The following is a 15,819-nucleotide window of genomic DNA, read 5'->3' as shown; positions in this document are numbered from 1 at the left end:
CCATGCGTTTCTGAACTGTTCTCTCAAAGGCAACAGCAGAAGTCATACTGATTTGCAGTAAATATTCATTATTATTGTAGCCTGGTGGAAATTAGGTGATGGGTGTGTGTTAAAATGTTAAAAATAATAAAAAGCATAAATACAGTAAATTCATTATTGGAATACATAATACAATAGAAAATTAAAATTATTTCAGTGTGGTAGTGTTAAAAAAGGTCATGTCTTTGTGAAAAGGTATGTATGTAATTTGTTGTGAGTTTATACATTGTATTGGTTTTATTCTTTGAACACAGTGTTGTTAATGCACGATTTATTTTGTGCACCAGTAAAACAAACATATGTCTTGAATTTGAAAAAAAAAATATTTTATTTTTCAATAAAGAAGGGTTCGGTGAATGTGCATATGGAACCGGTGGGGTTCAGTACCTCCAACAAGGTTAAGAACCACTGCTTTAAACATATCTATCTTGTGGTTTTACAGATTCTTGTGCTCCACATTCAGACGATCCTCTGACAGTGAGCTCTGAGCAGGTAACTTAATTTACATCCTAAGAAAAGTATTTGTTGTCTAATCCTGGTTTAGTCCTGGCCTAGACCTGGTTTAGACCTGGTTTAATCCTAGTTTAGACTTGGTTTAGCTCAGTTTAGTCCTAGTTTAGAATTGATTTAGTCCTAGTTTAGAATAGGTTTAGACCTGGTTTAGTTCTGGTCTATGCTTGGTTTTGGTTTGTTCTTGATTTTGTCCTAATATAGTTCTGTCTTAATTCTGGTTTGGTCCAGTTTTAGTGCTGATTTATTCTTTGCTTAGTCTTAGTGCTAACAGAATGCTAGTTAGGCTCTGGTTTGGTTCTGATCTAGTCTTGCCCTAATCCTGTTTTAGTTCTGGTCTAGTCTTAGTTTGGTCCTGGTTTGGTTCTGGTTTGTTTAGTCTTGGTTTTGTCCTGGTCTATAGTCCTGATTTATTCCTTGCTTAATCTTGGTTTAGTTCTGCTACAGTTCTATAATAGTACGTTTTAATCCTGGTGTAATGCATGTCAGGCTCTGGTTTCGTGCTGATCTAGCCCTGGCCTAGTTCTGGTTTAGGTCTGGTCTAGTCTCAGTTGAGTCCTGGCTTAGTTCTGGTTTGTTTGGAGTTGGTTTTGTTCTGAAATTGTAATCAAATATATTCCTGGTTTAATCCTGGTCTTGTCCTTCTGGTTTGGTCCTGTTCTAGTCCTGATTTAGTACCCGTCTAGTCCTAGTTTAGTCCTGGTTTCATTCTGGTTTGTTTTGTCCTGGTTTGGTTCTGGTCTATAGTCCTGATTTATTAGTCTTGGTGTAGTTCTGGCCCACGTATGACCTATAGGCTTGGTTCTGGTTTGTTTAGCCTTGTTTTTTCCATATAGTTGAAATATTCCTGTTAATCCTCATTTAATCCTGGTTTGGTTCTTTTGGTTTGATTAGACTGATTAGAGCTGCTCAAGTCCTAGTTTAGTCTTGGTCTAGTCCTGGTTTGGTCCTATCCGTCCTTAAGTCTCTATTCACTTTAATGTCTCTCAAGAAAATACGGTAATCCAGGTTTGGTCCTGGTTTAGACCTGGTTTAGTTCTGACCTAGTCCTTGTTTACTTGTTTACTACTTTGTTCTGTTTTCTTTAGTCTTGGTTTTGTCCTGGTTAAATCCTGGTTTAGTCCTTCTGGTTTGGCCTTGATTTATTCTTTGATTGGTCCTGGTCAAGTCCTGGTTTAGTCTTGGCCTAGTCTTGGCCTAGTCCTGGTTTAGTCCTGGTTTAGTCCTGGTTTAGTCCTGGTTCACTCCTATCCTTCATTCTACATTGACTTACATTACACTCACACCTTGAAGCTAATTGCTAATAGTAACTTGGTGATTAACCTCTTAACCCCTGACCTCCTATAATTCCACTGGGCACCTCCCTAAATCCTCCCCTACCCACAATCCTCTCTGTCTGCGTGGGTCACATGATCATGGCTAATCCAGGTTTAGTCCAAACAAACAAGTCTGGGACCATCGATGGAGATGTCTAACAGGAACTAAACAACCAAATTATACTGGAATTTAAACAAAGACAAAAGAAAATCTGCCAGAATACAAGAGGAAAGAGAAGATTTAATGTTTTGGGATTACATTCACAAAAGGAATAACGTGGAATACTCAAAATGCCAGGCAAATTTGTACATTTTTGGAGTTTAAAATGGTAAAATCGACTTTCCACAATCTACATAATGACAAGACAGAGGAAGAATCTATTGAAATCAATGTAATTTATGACCACATTTCACCTTTTTAAGTTTTACAATTTGAGAAAAGACTGAAATCTGCTTAACTACTGAAGAAATTCCAGAGGAACATATATGCAGAAACCTAAACTACAGAGCTAGCAGCTTTTACACAGAAGAAGAGCCTATGGAGACACAGGGAGGGCATCTGACACACACTAACAACATGTTTATCCACATTTGTGTCTCAAAATGGTACTCCATTCTAATTTTACCATGATTTTACCTTGGTTAAATAATTCACCTGTAAAACTAAATTTGGGAGATTCATGTGAATAGAATTTGGACACGGCCAAAATGTTTGTCCAGACTTCCTTTTCGGTGCCGTTGTCCAGGAAACGACCGTTGACCCTGGGTGCCCTGTGCTGGGTGTTGCCTCATGAGGAAGAGGAGAGAGGAGATGAGAAGGAGAGAGGAGAGAGGAAAGGAGAAAGGGAGAGGAGAGAAGAGAGAAGAGGAAGGAAAAGAGGTGAAGGGGAGAAGGAGTGGAGAAGAGAGAGGAAGGAGGAAGGGGAGAAGGAGGAAGAGGTGAAGATGGTTCCCGGATTGAGAGAGATCTTGGAGGAGACTCACTGCTGTCTGCACTTTGGCACTCCCTCTGTACTAATGGTAATGTATAAGAGAGAAACGGGACTGAACCAGGACTAAACTAGAACTAAACTAGGACTAAACCAGGACTGGACCAGGACTAAACCAGGACTAAACCAGGACTGAACCAGGACTAAACCAGGACTGAACCAGGACTAAACTAGGACCAAACTAGGACCAAACCAGGACCAAACCAGGACTGAACCAGGACTAAACCAGGGTTGAACCAGGACTAAACCAGGACTAAACTATTCTAGGACAGTACGTCACCATGTAGGACTAAACAAGGACTAAACCAGGACAGGACTAAATGAGGTTTAAACAAGGGCTGAACCAAAATTGAACCATGTCTAATCCAGGACTAAACCCAGACCAGACCCAGTCTAAACAAGGACTAAACAGAGACACAGGACTGAATTAATGTGTCTTAAATTACACAGTAGGTGAGTCCCGAAATGCAGAAATGCTGTGTGTTAAGACAGTGACTCCCAAATGCAAAGCCCTGAAATGACGCTATAAACCTTAATTATCCAGTTCCTGCTCGTTCAGACAAACCTTGTGAGTGTGGAATGTTCTAAACAACTTTATGCCTTTTTCCAGCTACAGCTTGTTTTTAATTTCAAAAATATGTTGGAAATCAAACAGCCTTAAGGTCTGTGTTTCAACTTTCTAGTCTTCTTCCGCATTGATTTTGTGTTTACGTCTATTTTCTAATATTTATTTATCTTGATTTTGCTTTTTATTCTAGTGTTTTTCTATATTCTTGCTGTTCTTATACTGTGTGTTGCAACATTGGAATTTCCCCATTGTGAGACAAATACAGGTCCTCTAAGTCTTTTATAATGCTTTTAAAGACACAGTTTTGTCCATTATACATCTGCTCCGCACTCCGTGATGGAAGATACTATTGTAGCCATAGCTGCCCTGTGACAGACTGACAGAAGTGAGGCTACTACAGTGTGTCATTGGCCCCTCCCACCACCACCGACACTCACACACTACATTCATACTCAGGCAATGTGGGTGAAGTGTCTTTCCTAAGGACGCAAAAACAGTTTTAGCATCTGCTGCTCCACTGTGGCACCTGGTGTTCCCTGAGGTCTCCCGTCCAAGCACTAACCAGACCCAGCCCTGCTTAGCTTCTGATTGATGGTCAGAGAGTTTGATGGTGCAGGTTGGAAGCCCCACTTTTGTCAGTCTGCCCTTGGCAGCTGTGGCTACAATAATATCCTACCACCACTGAGTGTGTTGTGAATAAATAATGCACAAAACTGTAAAGTGATTTTGAGTGTCTGGAGAAGTGCTGTGCAAGCCTAGTGCATTACTATTATTAAACATCCCATAGACTGTATAAGAGAAGTGGACTGAGGGAGTGTGGCATCACCTATAGTGTTCGGCTGCAACCAAATGACGCTCAGGGAGGCTAGCAGTTAAAAGGGCTAATCTGCAACCAGGGACCATATTTGTAAATCCGACCATGAAACCAAGGAGCCAATCAGGAGTGAGGGTGTTGAAGGTACACACCCCCTCCCGCCCACACCGTTCTTTTGGCAGAGGGTAGATGCTACGCAACATGGCTGTGAATCACCCTGTTGCTATCACCAGCGGGAGAGACCTTGGGGAAAATAGGCAATTTAGGGACAAAACAGAGAGATAAAAACCCAGCAGGTTAATACGAACATTTCAGACCAAAATGACCATTCTGACAGCAGCAGTTACAGAGAGAGGGGACAGTTTTTCAATAGAATTCAGTTGAAACCAGAGCTTGAAGGAACCACTTTGTGCCCACACTCTCTTCCTATTTGGAACGCCGTGGCTAGCGCATTAGCGATATCCATTTATATATACAGTGTATGTGACATCCATAGGTTTAATAATGACAAAACCAGACTAAACCCAGGGCTGAAACAGTATATTTGTGATATTTGTGGTAAAATTAAACCAAAATGAAACTACCACCTCATATTAACCACGTCACAACTCTTTACCTTTCAGAGCTCGGACAGAATCAGCTCCTCGTACCAGATTTTCCCAGAATGCCGAACAGCGGACCCAAACATCCCCAAAAACCCATATGACACTAAAGAGGCGGAGCTTCACACACCTAGCCCCTCCCACACAAGTTACAGCTCCTCCTACGCCAACTTTAGTTCCTCCCACCTGAGCGTGTGTCAGCGAATCAGGAAAGTTGTAGAGGAGCTGCTGGAGACCGAGAAATCTTATGTCAAGGTGAGAGTTTAAAGCAATTTGAGGTTTTTGGATAAATAGTATTTTTAAAGGAGCACTCTGTAACTTTTGGTGAAGGTTTGCTGCTTGTCTCTATGGAGAGGTACAGTTATCTGTCTCACAGGCTTGCTTGCACTCTCACCTCACAGCAAGAAGGTTCCTGGTTTGACTCCCAGGCCTTTCTGTGTGGAGTTTGCATGTTCTTCCTGTGTCTGGGTGGGTTTCCTCTGAGCACTCTGGTTTCTCCCATCAACACAAAACATGCACAACAGGTCAGATCCTCCAACTGAGGAAGTCCTGACCAAGACTAACTAAGGATCTGGAGATGGGTTCTGCTCCTCCTGACAGGTGTAACCCACACTGAAGCATGGGTGAAATGCAGAGGACACATTTCCCCACTGTGATAAAAAAAAGTGTACCTTAACCTTAAAAAATAAATGAGTGCCCTGAAACCATGTTCTAGTTGTTTCACTCTGGTGTAACTGTAGTTTGTCCCTCCTCAGGATCTGTCTCTGTTGTTTGAGTTGTACCTGACGCCGCTGCAGCACCAGAGCTTCCTCTCCAAACACGAGGTCAGACACTCCACAGATCTGTAACCACTTCCAGTCCCTCACACAGCACATTCTTACATTCTTACATAGGGCATGGGTTATGATACTGTCTTAAAAGCATCCTAATCATTCACTGCGATGAGTTTATAAGGGCTTTTCACAACTTTCAGAGACCAGAGTGAAGTTTTGCCATCACAGTAAAGTTAACAACACAGTGCTGTGTGTCTTCCAGATGGAGGCGCTGTTCGGCAGTTTACCAGCCATGTTGGACTTTCAGAGAGTCTTCCTCCAAACACTCGAAGAAAAGATCCAAAGTCCAGAATTGAATCGACTAGAGACCCCAGAAGAGGTCAAGGTAAGACCAGGACTAGACCAGGTCTTGACCAGAACTAAACTGGGACTAAACTGGGACTAAACCAGGACTAAACCAGGACTGAACCAGGACTGAACCAGGTCTTTATTTCCCTGCAGACGTTGCTGTTCTCGTTGGGGGGTTCGTTCCTGTATTACGCTGATCACTTTAAACTCTATAGTGGCTTCTGCTCCAACCACCTCAAAGTCCAGAAGGTCTTGCACAGAGGTACGGCCATATACTACATTTGTTTTGTTTGAAACTTAAAGGGAATGTAATGTGTCAAAATTGTGTCTAAACACCAAATCTGCTTTTTTTCACTACTAAATTGTGTATGTGATGTGGTCTTATCTACTGTCTAGTAATTTTCGGCAACTTTAGTGCAAACTACTGCCTTCAGTGGCCTTTGCAGGGGCAGAGTTTTAAGTGTGGACACTTATTCGCCCAGTCACAGTTCCTCATATGTCCAGACCATAGACTGTATATATAAATGGGCATAGATAACCCACTAGCCACGGTGTTTCAAATAGGAAGAGAGCATGGGCCTACTTCTGGCTTCATCGACTCTGGCTTCTGGCTCTCACTTTCTGCTAAAAAACGCCACCCATCTCTCTGTAACTCCTGCTGTCAGGCTCATCATTTTGTCCACATTACCCCACTCTACATAATCCTGTGTTTTTTATTTTCCTGCTTTGTTCCTAAATCAAGATATGAACATTAATTACAGACAAATGACATGCCTTCTTTTCCCCCGAGGTCACGGGTTGGATTGAACCCCTCCCCTCCCACTCTCCTCTTTAGTCCTCCAGGTACTGCATGTAACAAAACAAGTAACAAAAAGGACCAGGTATAAAAAGTAAATGCAGAACATTATTCCGTTGTTATTATTATCTCACTCAATTGTTTTTAGTTGATTGCTGCATATTTGAGCAATATGGTAGTGTTCTGCATTTGAGTGCATTTGTTTGTCACCTACCTCCTTTTACCGTTACCTCAGTTGAGACTGGCAAACCCAAGGCTGAAATCATCCAAAAGATTTTAATGATAAATATGTATGTGTATGAATCTAGAGTATAATAATAAATGTAATGTTGAAATGTTGTTTTAGCAAAGACAGATGCAGACTTTAAGCACTTCCTGGATACAAGGAATCCGACCAATCAGCACTCAGCGTCTTTGGAGTCCTTCTTGATTAAACCGGTGCAGAGGGTCCTGAAGTATCCTCTGCTTCTGAGAGAGCTGGTTTCACTGACAGAAGAGAAGACGCCCGAACGCATACACCTCACAGGTACTGCAGGTCGAGTTTAGTCCTGGTTCAGTCCTGGTTCAGTCCTGGTTCAGTCCTGGTTCAGTCCTGGTTCAGTCCTGGTTCAGTCCTGGTTCAGTCCTGGTTCAGTCCTGGTTACGTCCTGGTTATGTCCTGATTACGTCCTGGTTTAGTCCTGGTACAGTCCTGGTTTAGTCCTGGTTTAGTTTAGTTTTACTTTATTACAAAATGACAAAATATACAGTAAAGACATTAATCACAATTTAGCAGTGATGGAATGTAAACAATAAAAGTACTGTAACTGTACTGTACTGTACTTGCATACACATTTTAGTAATCTGAACTTTACGTAAGTGTATACTTTTTACTATTACTTGATTACATTTGAGAGCAATAGCTGTACTTTCTACTCTACTACATTTTTTAACAGGACTGAAAGTAAAAGTTGTTTTTTTTTATTATTGAGACCTGCTAAAAAGGCTGAAACAAAAATATACAAATAAAAACAAAAAACGACTGATTCAGTTGTCTCTGTTGAACAAAATTTGTCACAGATCTTTATCAAAATCTCTGCATTTATAAGCTTTATAAGACCTCAAAATATAATATAATATATACTTTTAAAAAAAAACTTTTTACTCTCTAAGTACATTTTTAAATGGGTCCTTTTATACATGAAAACATATTAAGTAAAAGTATTATTTTTACTTTTACTTGAGTTTTTTTCTTTTTCTTTTTTTTTTGCTAACCAGTGTCTGTATTTTTTACTTAAGTAACAAAGCTGAGTACTTCTTCCGCCACTGCAATTTAGCAAATACAAATACTTTTGGTTTGGTCTGATTGATACTACTGTTTGGGACCAGTTCTAACCCTGGTCTAACCCTGGTCTAACCCTGGCCTAACCCTGGCCTAACCGTGGACTAACCCTGGCCTAACCCTGGCCTACCTCTGGTCTAATCCTGGTCTAATCCTGTTTTAATCCTGTCTTAATCCTGGCCTAATCCTGGTCTAACCCTGGCCTAACCCTGGCCTAACCCTGGCCTAACCCTGGCCTAATCCTGGTCTACCCCTGGTCTACCCCTGGTCTACCCCTGGTCTACTCCTGGCCTAATCCTGGCCTAATCCTGGCCTAATCCTGGTCTAACCTTGGTCTAACTTTGGTCTAATCCTGGCCTAACTCTGGTCTAACCCTGGTCTAACCCTGGTTTAACCCTGGTCTAACCCTGGTCTAACCCTGGTCTAATCCTGGTCTAACCCTGGTCTAATCATCTTCTGTCCCACAGCGGCTCTGAGGTCGATGGAGACCGTGGCCTCTCACATAAATGAGATGCAGAAGATTTATGAAGAGTTTGGATCTGTGTTTGAGAGGCTGAGTTCAGAGGACAGCGCCCCCTCTGGACAGGTCAGACACAGATCACTACTAAGAAAACCACATTATCTTTCATCAGTAACTGTTTGTATCAGGTGTTGGAGTAATTTAACCTGAGCTGAGACAAGTTAGAACTCTCAGGTGGAGTTCTGTGTGTAAGTGTCAGGTGCAGATGTGTTGACCTTTGACCTGGTTTATGGTTTATATTCTTTAATTACTGGACGTGTCCACATGAAACAAAAAACTGTCACAAAGTCAATGTAAATACAGAAAAGTGAAATGATTTTTTCACAATAGCTTCAGAAAGTGGAGCCATTATTCAACCCCAAAAACATGATTTTTGTCAGCTGAAAGGACTTTAAACGAAAAGATTAATATGACGCGTTTGTGGAGCTGATCCCAAACTAATAATGAGAAGGTTCAACATTTGTGGGTCAGAAGTTTGGAGAATTCTTTCAAAAGCAGTGAATCTCTCATATCTAAACCCTTGCCCTCTATCACTTCATAACATCTAGAGCTTGAATACGTGATAATGGTTGAATGGCGCCTTCTGCTGGTTGATCATAATAATTATAATACATCTCATCCATCTGTATCTACAGACTCTGGCCTGTGGATGGCAGTAGAGTACTGGTTTTTTTCCTTGTAATTTGGCTAAATACATTCTCTCATTCTCATTCCTAAGTATTCCTAACGCTCTTTGTTGGTTACATATATTTTTTCAGATAGTAGTAGTAGTAGTGGTATTACTAGTAGTAGATGTAGTTACAGTTGCAGTAGTAGTTTTTGAATCATCTTGGAAATGTATATGTAGTAGTAGTACTAGTGGTAGTTGTATAGTTATCTGCTGTAGTAGTAGTAGTAAAAATATCTGCAGTAGAAGTAAATTTAGTAGTATTAGTTGGAGCAACGATGTACGGAATGCCGGCTTAGTTTTCATATTATAAGCAGTGGTAGTATGTGCAGTAGTAGTGTAAGCAGTAGTAGTATGTGCAGTTGTAGTGTAAGCAGTAGTAGTATGTGCAGTTGTAGTGTAAGCAGTAGTAGTATTTGCAGTTGTAGTATAAGCAGTAGTAGTATGTGCAATAGTGGTATAAGCAGTAGTAGTATGTGCAGTTGTAGTATAAGCAGTAGTAGTATGTGCAGTAGTGGTATAAGCAGTAGTAGTATGTGCAGTAGTAGTATAAGCAGTAGTAGTATGTGCAGTTGTAGCATAAGCAGTAGTGGTATGTGCAGTAGTAGTATAAACAGAAGTATATGCGGCGGCGGTAGTGTATTTAGTTATATTCTCCTGTATGCCACAGGTGACAGAGCTGTCCATGGGAGACTTCCTGCTTCACTCCTCAGCGCTCTGGATAAATTCTTTTCCGACTTTAGGAAGAATGAGGAAAGAGCCACAGCTCACTCTGTTGTGTAAGAGATCAGCTTTACAAAATAATCTACAAATTTAATTCACTGGAACTTCAAATCATTCAGTGCAATTGTTTTATCATGACAGTTTATTCACATTTCCTTGATGCTCCGTTTACAGTTTTCAAACAGGCCGTGATCCTGGTTTACAAAGAACCCAAAGTCAAGAAGCGACTGGTATGTTTTTTAAACTGACCTTTTAGGGTTTAGTCTTAGTTCAGTCCTAGTTTAGTCCTGGTTTAGTTCTGATTCTGTCCTGGTTCAGTCCTAGTTTAGTCCTGGTTCAGTCCTAGTTTAGTCTTGGTTTGGTCCTGGTTTAGTCCTGGTTCTGTGCTGGTTCTGTCCTGGTTTAGTCCTGGTTTAGTCCTGGTTTAGTCCTGGTTCAGTCCTAGTTTAGTCCTGGTTTCTGTCCTGATTCTGTCCTGGTTTAGTCCTAGTATAGTCCTTGTTTAGTTCTGGTTCAGTCCTAGTTTAGTCCTGGTTTAGTCCTGGTTTAGTCCTAATATAGTCCTTGTTTAGTTTGGGTTCAGTCCTAGTTTAGTCGTGGTTTAATCCTGGTTTAGTCCTGGTTCAGTCCTAGTTTAGTCCTGGTTTAGTCCTGCTTCAGTCCAAGTTTAGTTCTGGTTCAGTCCTGGTTTAGTCCTAGTTCAGTCCTGGTTTAGTCCTGGTTTAGTCCTGCTTCAGTCCTGGTTTAGTCCAGGTTCAGTCCTGGTTTAGTCCTGGTTTAGGCCTGGTTTATTCCTAGTTTAGTCCTGGTTTAGTCCTGCTTCAGTCCAAGTTTAGTCCTGGTTTAGTTCTGGTTCAGTCCTGGTTTAGTCCTAGTTCAGTCCTAGTTTAGTCCTAGTTTAGTTCTGGTTCAGTCCTGGTTCAGTCCTGGTTTAGTCCTGGTTCAGTCCTGGTTCAGTCCTGGTTTAGTCCAGGTTCAATCCTGGTTTAGTCCTGGTTTAGGCCTGGTTTATTCCTAGTTTAGTCCTGGTTTAGTCCTGGTTTAGTCCAGGTTCAGGCCTAGTTTAGTCCTGGTTCTGTCCTGGTTTACTCCTGCTTCAGTTTTACTTTGGTCTAGATTTACAATAAATAAATTTGATGTTATTAAGATGTTTTAATACAACATGGCTGTGTCATATTTGGTTGCGTTCAGGTGTCTCGCTCAGACGTCGACCCCTTCAGGTTCAGATGGTTAATCCCAGCGTCGGCCGCTCACATCAGAAACCATGACATCACCGGTGGGTAAACTCAGCCTGGTTTAGTCCGGGTTTTGGGTCTTGTTTAGCTCTGCTTTAGTTGTGCTTTAGTTCTGGTTTAGTTCCATATGTTTTCATATGTGTCTCTGTCTGTTTCAGATACAGAGTTTGAGTTGGTTCACTTGCGCTCAGAGTCTGAGGGGCGTCCAGAGACAGTGTTCCAGCTCAGCTCCAGGTCTGACACTCTCTGTTACATTTGTTTCTAACATGCTCACAGTAAAGGATATGCAGTTTTGAACTAACTGAATGCGTGTAACAAAAATACATATTCTGAATACTAATTTTAAGTAACTGTATTGTAGTACAGTTAGTATTGCGGTGCTGTCAAGACCGTCAGCCCCATCTAAATAATACAACTGAAATGAATATACCAGTCTCACTGCAACTTCTGTCTATGGTGGAATGTTCAGCAGTTACCATAGTGACACAATCCACACATTCAATTCAATTTTTCAATTCATTTATTTTTGTAACGCCCAAAATCACAACAACAGTCGTCTCGAAGGGCGTTCATGTTTTGGTTGATGGGGGAAATCGGAGTACCCGGAGGAAACCCATCCAGACACGGGGAGAAACATGCAAAACTCCACACAGAAAGGCCTGGGCGACCCGGGGATCGAACCAAACCCTCTTGCTGTGAGGCATGAGTGTTGCCACTCAGCCACCGTGCTGCCTACACACAAAAACAAAACAACAGGAAAAATCAGACAAAACAAGAGAAATCGGCCAGGCGAGGAGGACGGAGGGGGGCGGAGGAGGGCCAGGCGAGGAGGAGGAAGACCAGGCGAGGAGGAGGAGAGCCGGGCGAGGAGAATGAGAGCCAGGCGACTGACCGCTCCGAGTATCATTACCCCCCGCGTGTATAACGATCCGGCGGTACCTATTCTTACTTTTCTTTAAAAGCCTAAGATTCCCCTCGATGTCACCCAGTCTGGCTCCAGGATAATGCCACGTGGAAGCTGCAGGCAGTTCCACGTCCCTGACTATGGAGCTCCCTATGACCAAAGTGTCCCGGGTCCAGCTCAGGAAAGCAAGTCTGTTCTGGACGGGGAACTCTCTACTCTCAACCCTATGTCCCTGGTCTGCTACAGTCCTATTCTCAGCCCTGTGTCCCTGGCCTGTCCTACGCTTTCTTTTAACTGTCACAAACCTGTCCTGGTCTGATCCCGGCTGCACGGGTTGAGCTGGGGGGCTAGTCTCGCTAGGTACGCTAAAGCTACTGAGGTCCGCGGTCCCTACTGCTGCTACCTGACTGTAACTCGGGGTCAGAGCTTCCAATGAGCGGATCCACGTTTCTAACTCTAAAACCCTGGCCTGCAGGACTGCCACTACACTACACTTAACGCAGCTGTCCCTATCATCGTCAAATAAGCCAGGGTCATCACAGCACATATGGCAACCAGGGCAGGGAAGAGCGAGAGAAGAGGAGGAAGGTTCAGCCATGATGCTAGTCGGCTAGGCTAGTTCAGGCTGAACCGAGAGATAGAGGGACTTAATCCACGAAGTGCGGAGCAATAGGTGCTGAATGAAACTTCAGTGGTTTAGCGAAGTATTCAGGCACTAGTGTAGATGTTAGAAACTGCTTTTAAAATTGTAAGGATTCGTGGATTAACAATTTCAGGAGAGAGACGCTAGATATACAACTCACAAAACAGAATGCACTCACCCGGAAATGACGTCAGCAATCACCAATCCAGTCACATGGACTGTGCGTAACATGTCTAAACATGGTTTAGACATCAGCGAACACTGCCAAAAAAGTGTTAAGATAGTCTGAAAACTCAAGAAAAAATATAAAATGGACACGAGTGTTCTGTGGTGATCAGCTCTTTATGGTCAGACTGTCACCCAATCTCCCACATGACCATTCTCCATAAATATACAAAAAGTTGATACAAAACTGTACAGAGTGACATAACGAAACTAGCGCACATCACATCAGGTTTATTAGTGGGATGCCACTGATTTTGTTGCAATAGCACTCTGAAGGGGGAGTGACTTAACGCAGAGAGCAAAGGAATGGGAGACTCAGAGCGTCCACCACTAAACTTAAAATTATTAAAAATGTTAATGCTTTGTTTTTGGCAAACATAGCATTTTCAAAACAATTAAAGGAGACATGGTGATCTAAATATGTTATGTGTTAGTCCTGGTTTAGTCCTGGTTTAGTCCTGGTTTAGTCCTGGTTCAGTCCTGGTTTAGTCCTGGTTTAGTCTTGGTTCAGTCCTGGTTCAGTTCTGGTTCAGTCCCAGTTTAGTTCTGGTTTAGTCCTGGTTTAGTCCTGGTTCAGTCCAGGTTCAGTCCAGGTTTAGTCCTGTTTTTTTCTTTTTGGTATTTTTGACAAATATAGCATTTTCAAAACAATAAAAGGAAATGCAGTGATCTAAATCTGCCACATCACAGAAGTGAAAGACCCATCTGTACATGTCCTAACTCTGCTTTGTGTTTTATAGTGATGTTGAGTCTAAGTCGTTGATTCTGGAGACTCTTTGCTCCGTCCTCAAAGACCCTCCTCCACCTCAGAGCTCAGCCCGGCCATCTTTAAACAACCACATCATCTTCACTCACAACAACCATCTCCATGACAACCACGTCTGCCAACACCGCGACAGAGACGAGGACAAAACCGACCAATTAGAGGCCCAGCTGCAGAGGCTTCACTTCAGCGATCAATCAGAATGCAAGGAGGAGGTGATCGGGCGGGGCTTAAAGCAGTGGAGGCGGAGTTTAGTGGAGCTGGGTGGTTTATTGGACAGAGACTACAGCGTCCAGAGTCTAACATCGATCATCAATGAAGACTGTTTTTATAACTCTATAAGAAGAAGAAAGGCTAGACCGGGCTTAGACCTGGTTTAGTTCTGGATTAGACCTGGTTTAGTCCTGGTTTATTGTACAGAGCATCTAGAGTCTAACATTGATCATCAACGTCCTGGTTAAATCATGATAAAGCTCTAATTTAGAATTTATATGGGCCTGGTTTAGTATTGGGATAGACCTTTTTAAATACTGGGTCATCCTGCTTTGGTTCTCAATTGGTTCTCACGGTTTTCCCTTAGAATGACCTGGTCTAGTGCTGATTCAGATCTGGTTTAGACCTGGATTAGACCTGGCCTTGGTTTAGTCTTGAATTCTGGTCCTTTTAAGACTTGCTTTCAATTCCATTTATTTAGGTCTAATTTGACCTGGATTAGACCTGGTTTAGACCTGGTTTAGTCCTGGTTTAGTCCTGGTGTAGTCCTGGTTTAGATCTGGTTTAGACCTTGTTTATTCCTGGTTTAGATCTGGTTTAGTCCTGGTTTAGATCTGGTTTAGACCTTGTTTAGACTTGTTTTAGTCCTAGTTTAGAACTGGTTTAGACCTGGTTTAGTCCTGTCTTAGAACTGGTTTAGACCTGCTTTAGGCCTGGATTAGGCGTGGTTTAGACCTGGTTTATACCTGGTTTAGGCTTGGTGTAGACCTGGTTTAGGCCTGGTTTAGGCCTGGTTTAGGCCTGGTTTAGGCCTGGTTTAGGCCTGGATTAGACCTGGTTTAGACCTGGTTTAGGCCTGGTTTAGGACTGGTTTAGGCATGGTTTAGGCCTGGTTTAGGACTGGTTTAGACCTGGTTTAGCCTCGGTCCATTCTGATGTTAGACCTGGCTCAGTTCTGATATAGTCCTAATCTTGTAAGTGGACTTTAAAGTAGCACTATGTAGCTTAAATCCTGGTTTGGGTCCGGTTTGGTCCTAATCCAGAAATGATTTAAAAGATCCAGTTTCAAGCTCAAAACGTGAAAACGACAGAAAGATGTCTTCTTTCTGGATATGATTTTCTTACAAAATATTTAAATCTATTTATAAATTCCATTCCAAAAGTATTTATCAGTATTTACACACGTTTTATACCAGTCTGTAGTTTTTTAGTTTGAATATTTTGTACAGATTTGGACAAAGTGTCGATGAATGCTGCCTTTACTGTATTTATGTTTTCTATTTAAATGTTTCTTACGTTTTGAGATATTTATTTTTCCTATAGCACCATACTGTATTTGCATATTTAAATTATGTTAATGATAATACATTGCTTGTTTTTGTATAAATGTGTGTGTTTCTTTCTTTCTCAAACTGCAAAAACTGCAAGACACTGTCACTGGCATTATCTCATTTGTTTCCTTTTTGACTGAGCTCTGAACATGTTAAAGATGGGGTATTATGCAAAACCAAGGTGTGCGGGCAGAAAGGGGCATTACCTTCAAATCCTGGCTTCACATTGGCCGCTATAACTGCTAGCCTCGATAAGCTTCATTTGATTGGAGCTGAATGCTGTCGGTGAAGTCACACTCACTGAGTCCACTTCTTTACACAGTCCATGATGCTCCCACATCAACGATCTCCCCTCAGTGTGCAGTATAAATGTCATCATGTATGCGGACGATACAGTCCTATTCACTCATGGGAAAAATAATGCAGAAGTGGCCATGAGTTTGACAAGGGAATTGCAAAAGATTGCTGCCTGGCTGCAGAATTCTTGTCTTACATTAAATCTAGAAAAGACAGTTGCAA

General features: G+C 42.0%; 1 protein-coding gene across 1 annotated transcript in view; it reads left to right on the top strand.

Moving 5' to 3' along the window:
- Positions 1–15,353, top strand: part of LOC117393158 (rho guanine nucleotide exchange factor TIAM2-like) — a 31,384-nt gene extending 16,031 nt beyond the window's left edge. The window contains exons 11-22 of the mRNA XM_033991352.2: positions 482–531; positions 4,860–5,093; positions 5,594–5,662; positions 5,874–5,996; positions 6,113–6,221; positions 7,102–7,281; positions 8,544–8,662; positions 9,934–10,042; positions 10,161–10,216; positions 11,178–11,262; positions 11,380–11,455; positions 13,734–15,353. Of these exons, the coding sequence (XP_033847243.2) occupies positions 482–531; positions 4,860–5,093; positions 5,594–5,662; positions 5,874–5,996; positions 6,113–6,221; positions 7,102–7,281; positions 8,544–8,662; positions 9,934–10,042; positions 10,161–10,216; positions 11,178–11,262; positions 11,380–11,455; positions 13,734–14,136 (1,613 nt within the window). The 3' untranslated portion in view covers positions 14,137–15,353. The remainder of the gene's footprint in view (positions 1–481; positions 532–4,859; positions 5,094–5,593; positions 5,663–5,873; positions 5,997–6,112; positions 6,222–7,101; positions 7,282–8,543; positions 8,663–9,933; positions 10,043–10,160; positions 10,217–11,177; positions 11,263–11,379; positions 11,456–13,733) is intronic.
- The last annotated feature ends 466 nt before the right edge of the window (positions 15,354–15,819 follow it).

This window comes from Periophthalmus magnuspinnatus, chromosome 24 (assembly GCF_009829125.3).
Source record: "Periophthalmus magnuspinnatus isolate fPerMag1 chromosome 24, fPerMag1.2.pri, whole genome shotgun sequence".
In the NCBI taxonomy this organism is placed as follows: Eukaryota; Metazoa; Chordata; class Actinopteri; order Gobiiformes; family Gobiidae; genus Periophthalmus; species Periophthalmus magnuspinnatus.
This window is presented reverse-complemented; position numbering and strand designations above follow the sequence as displayed.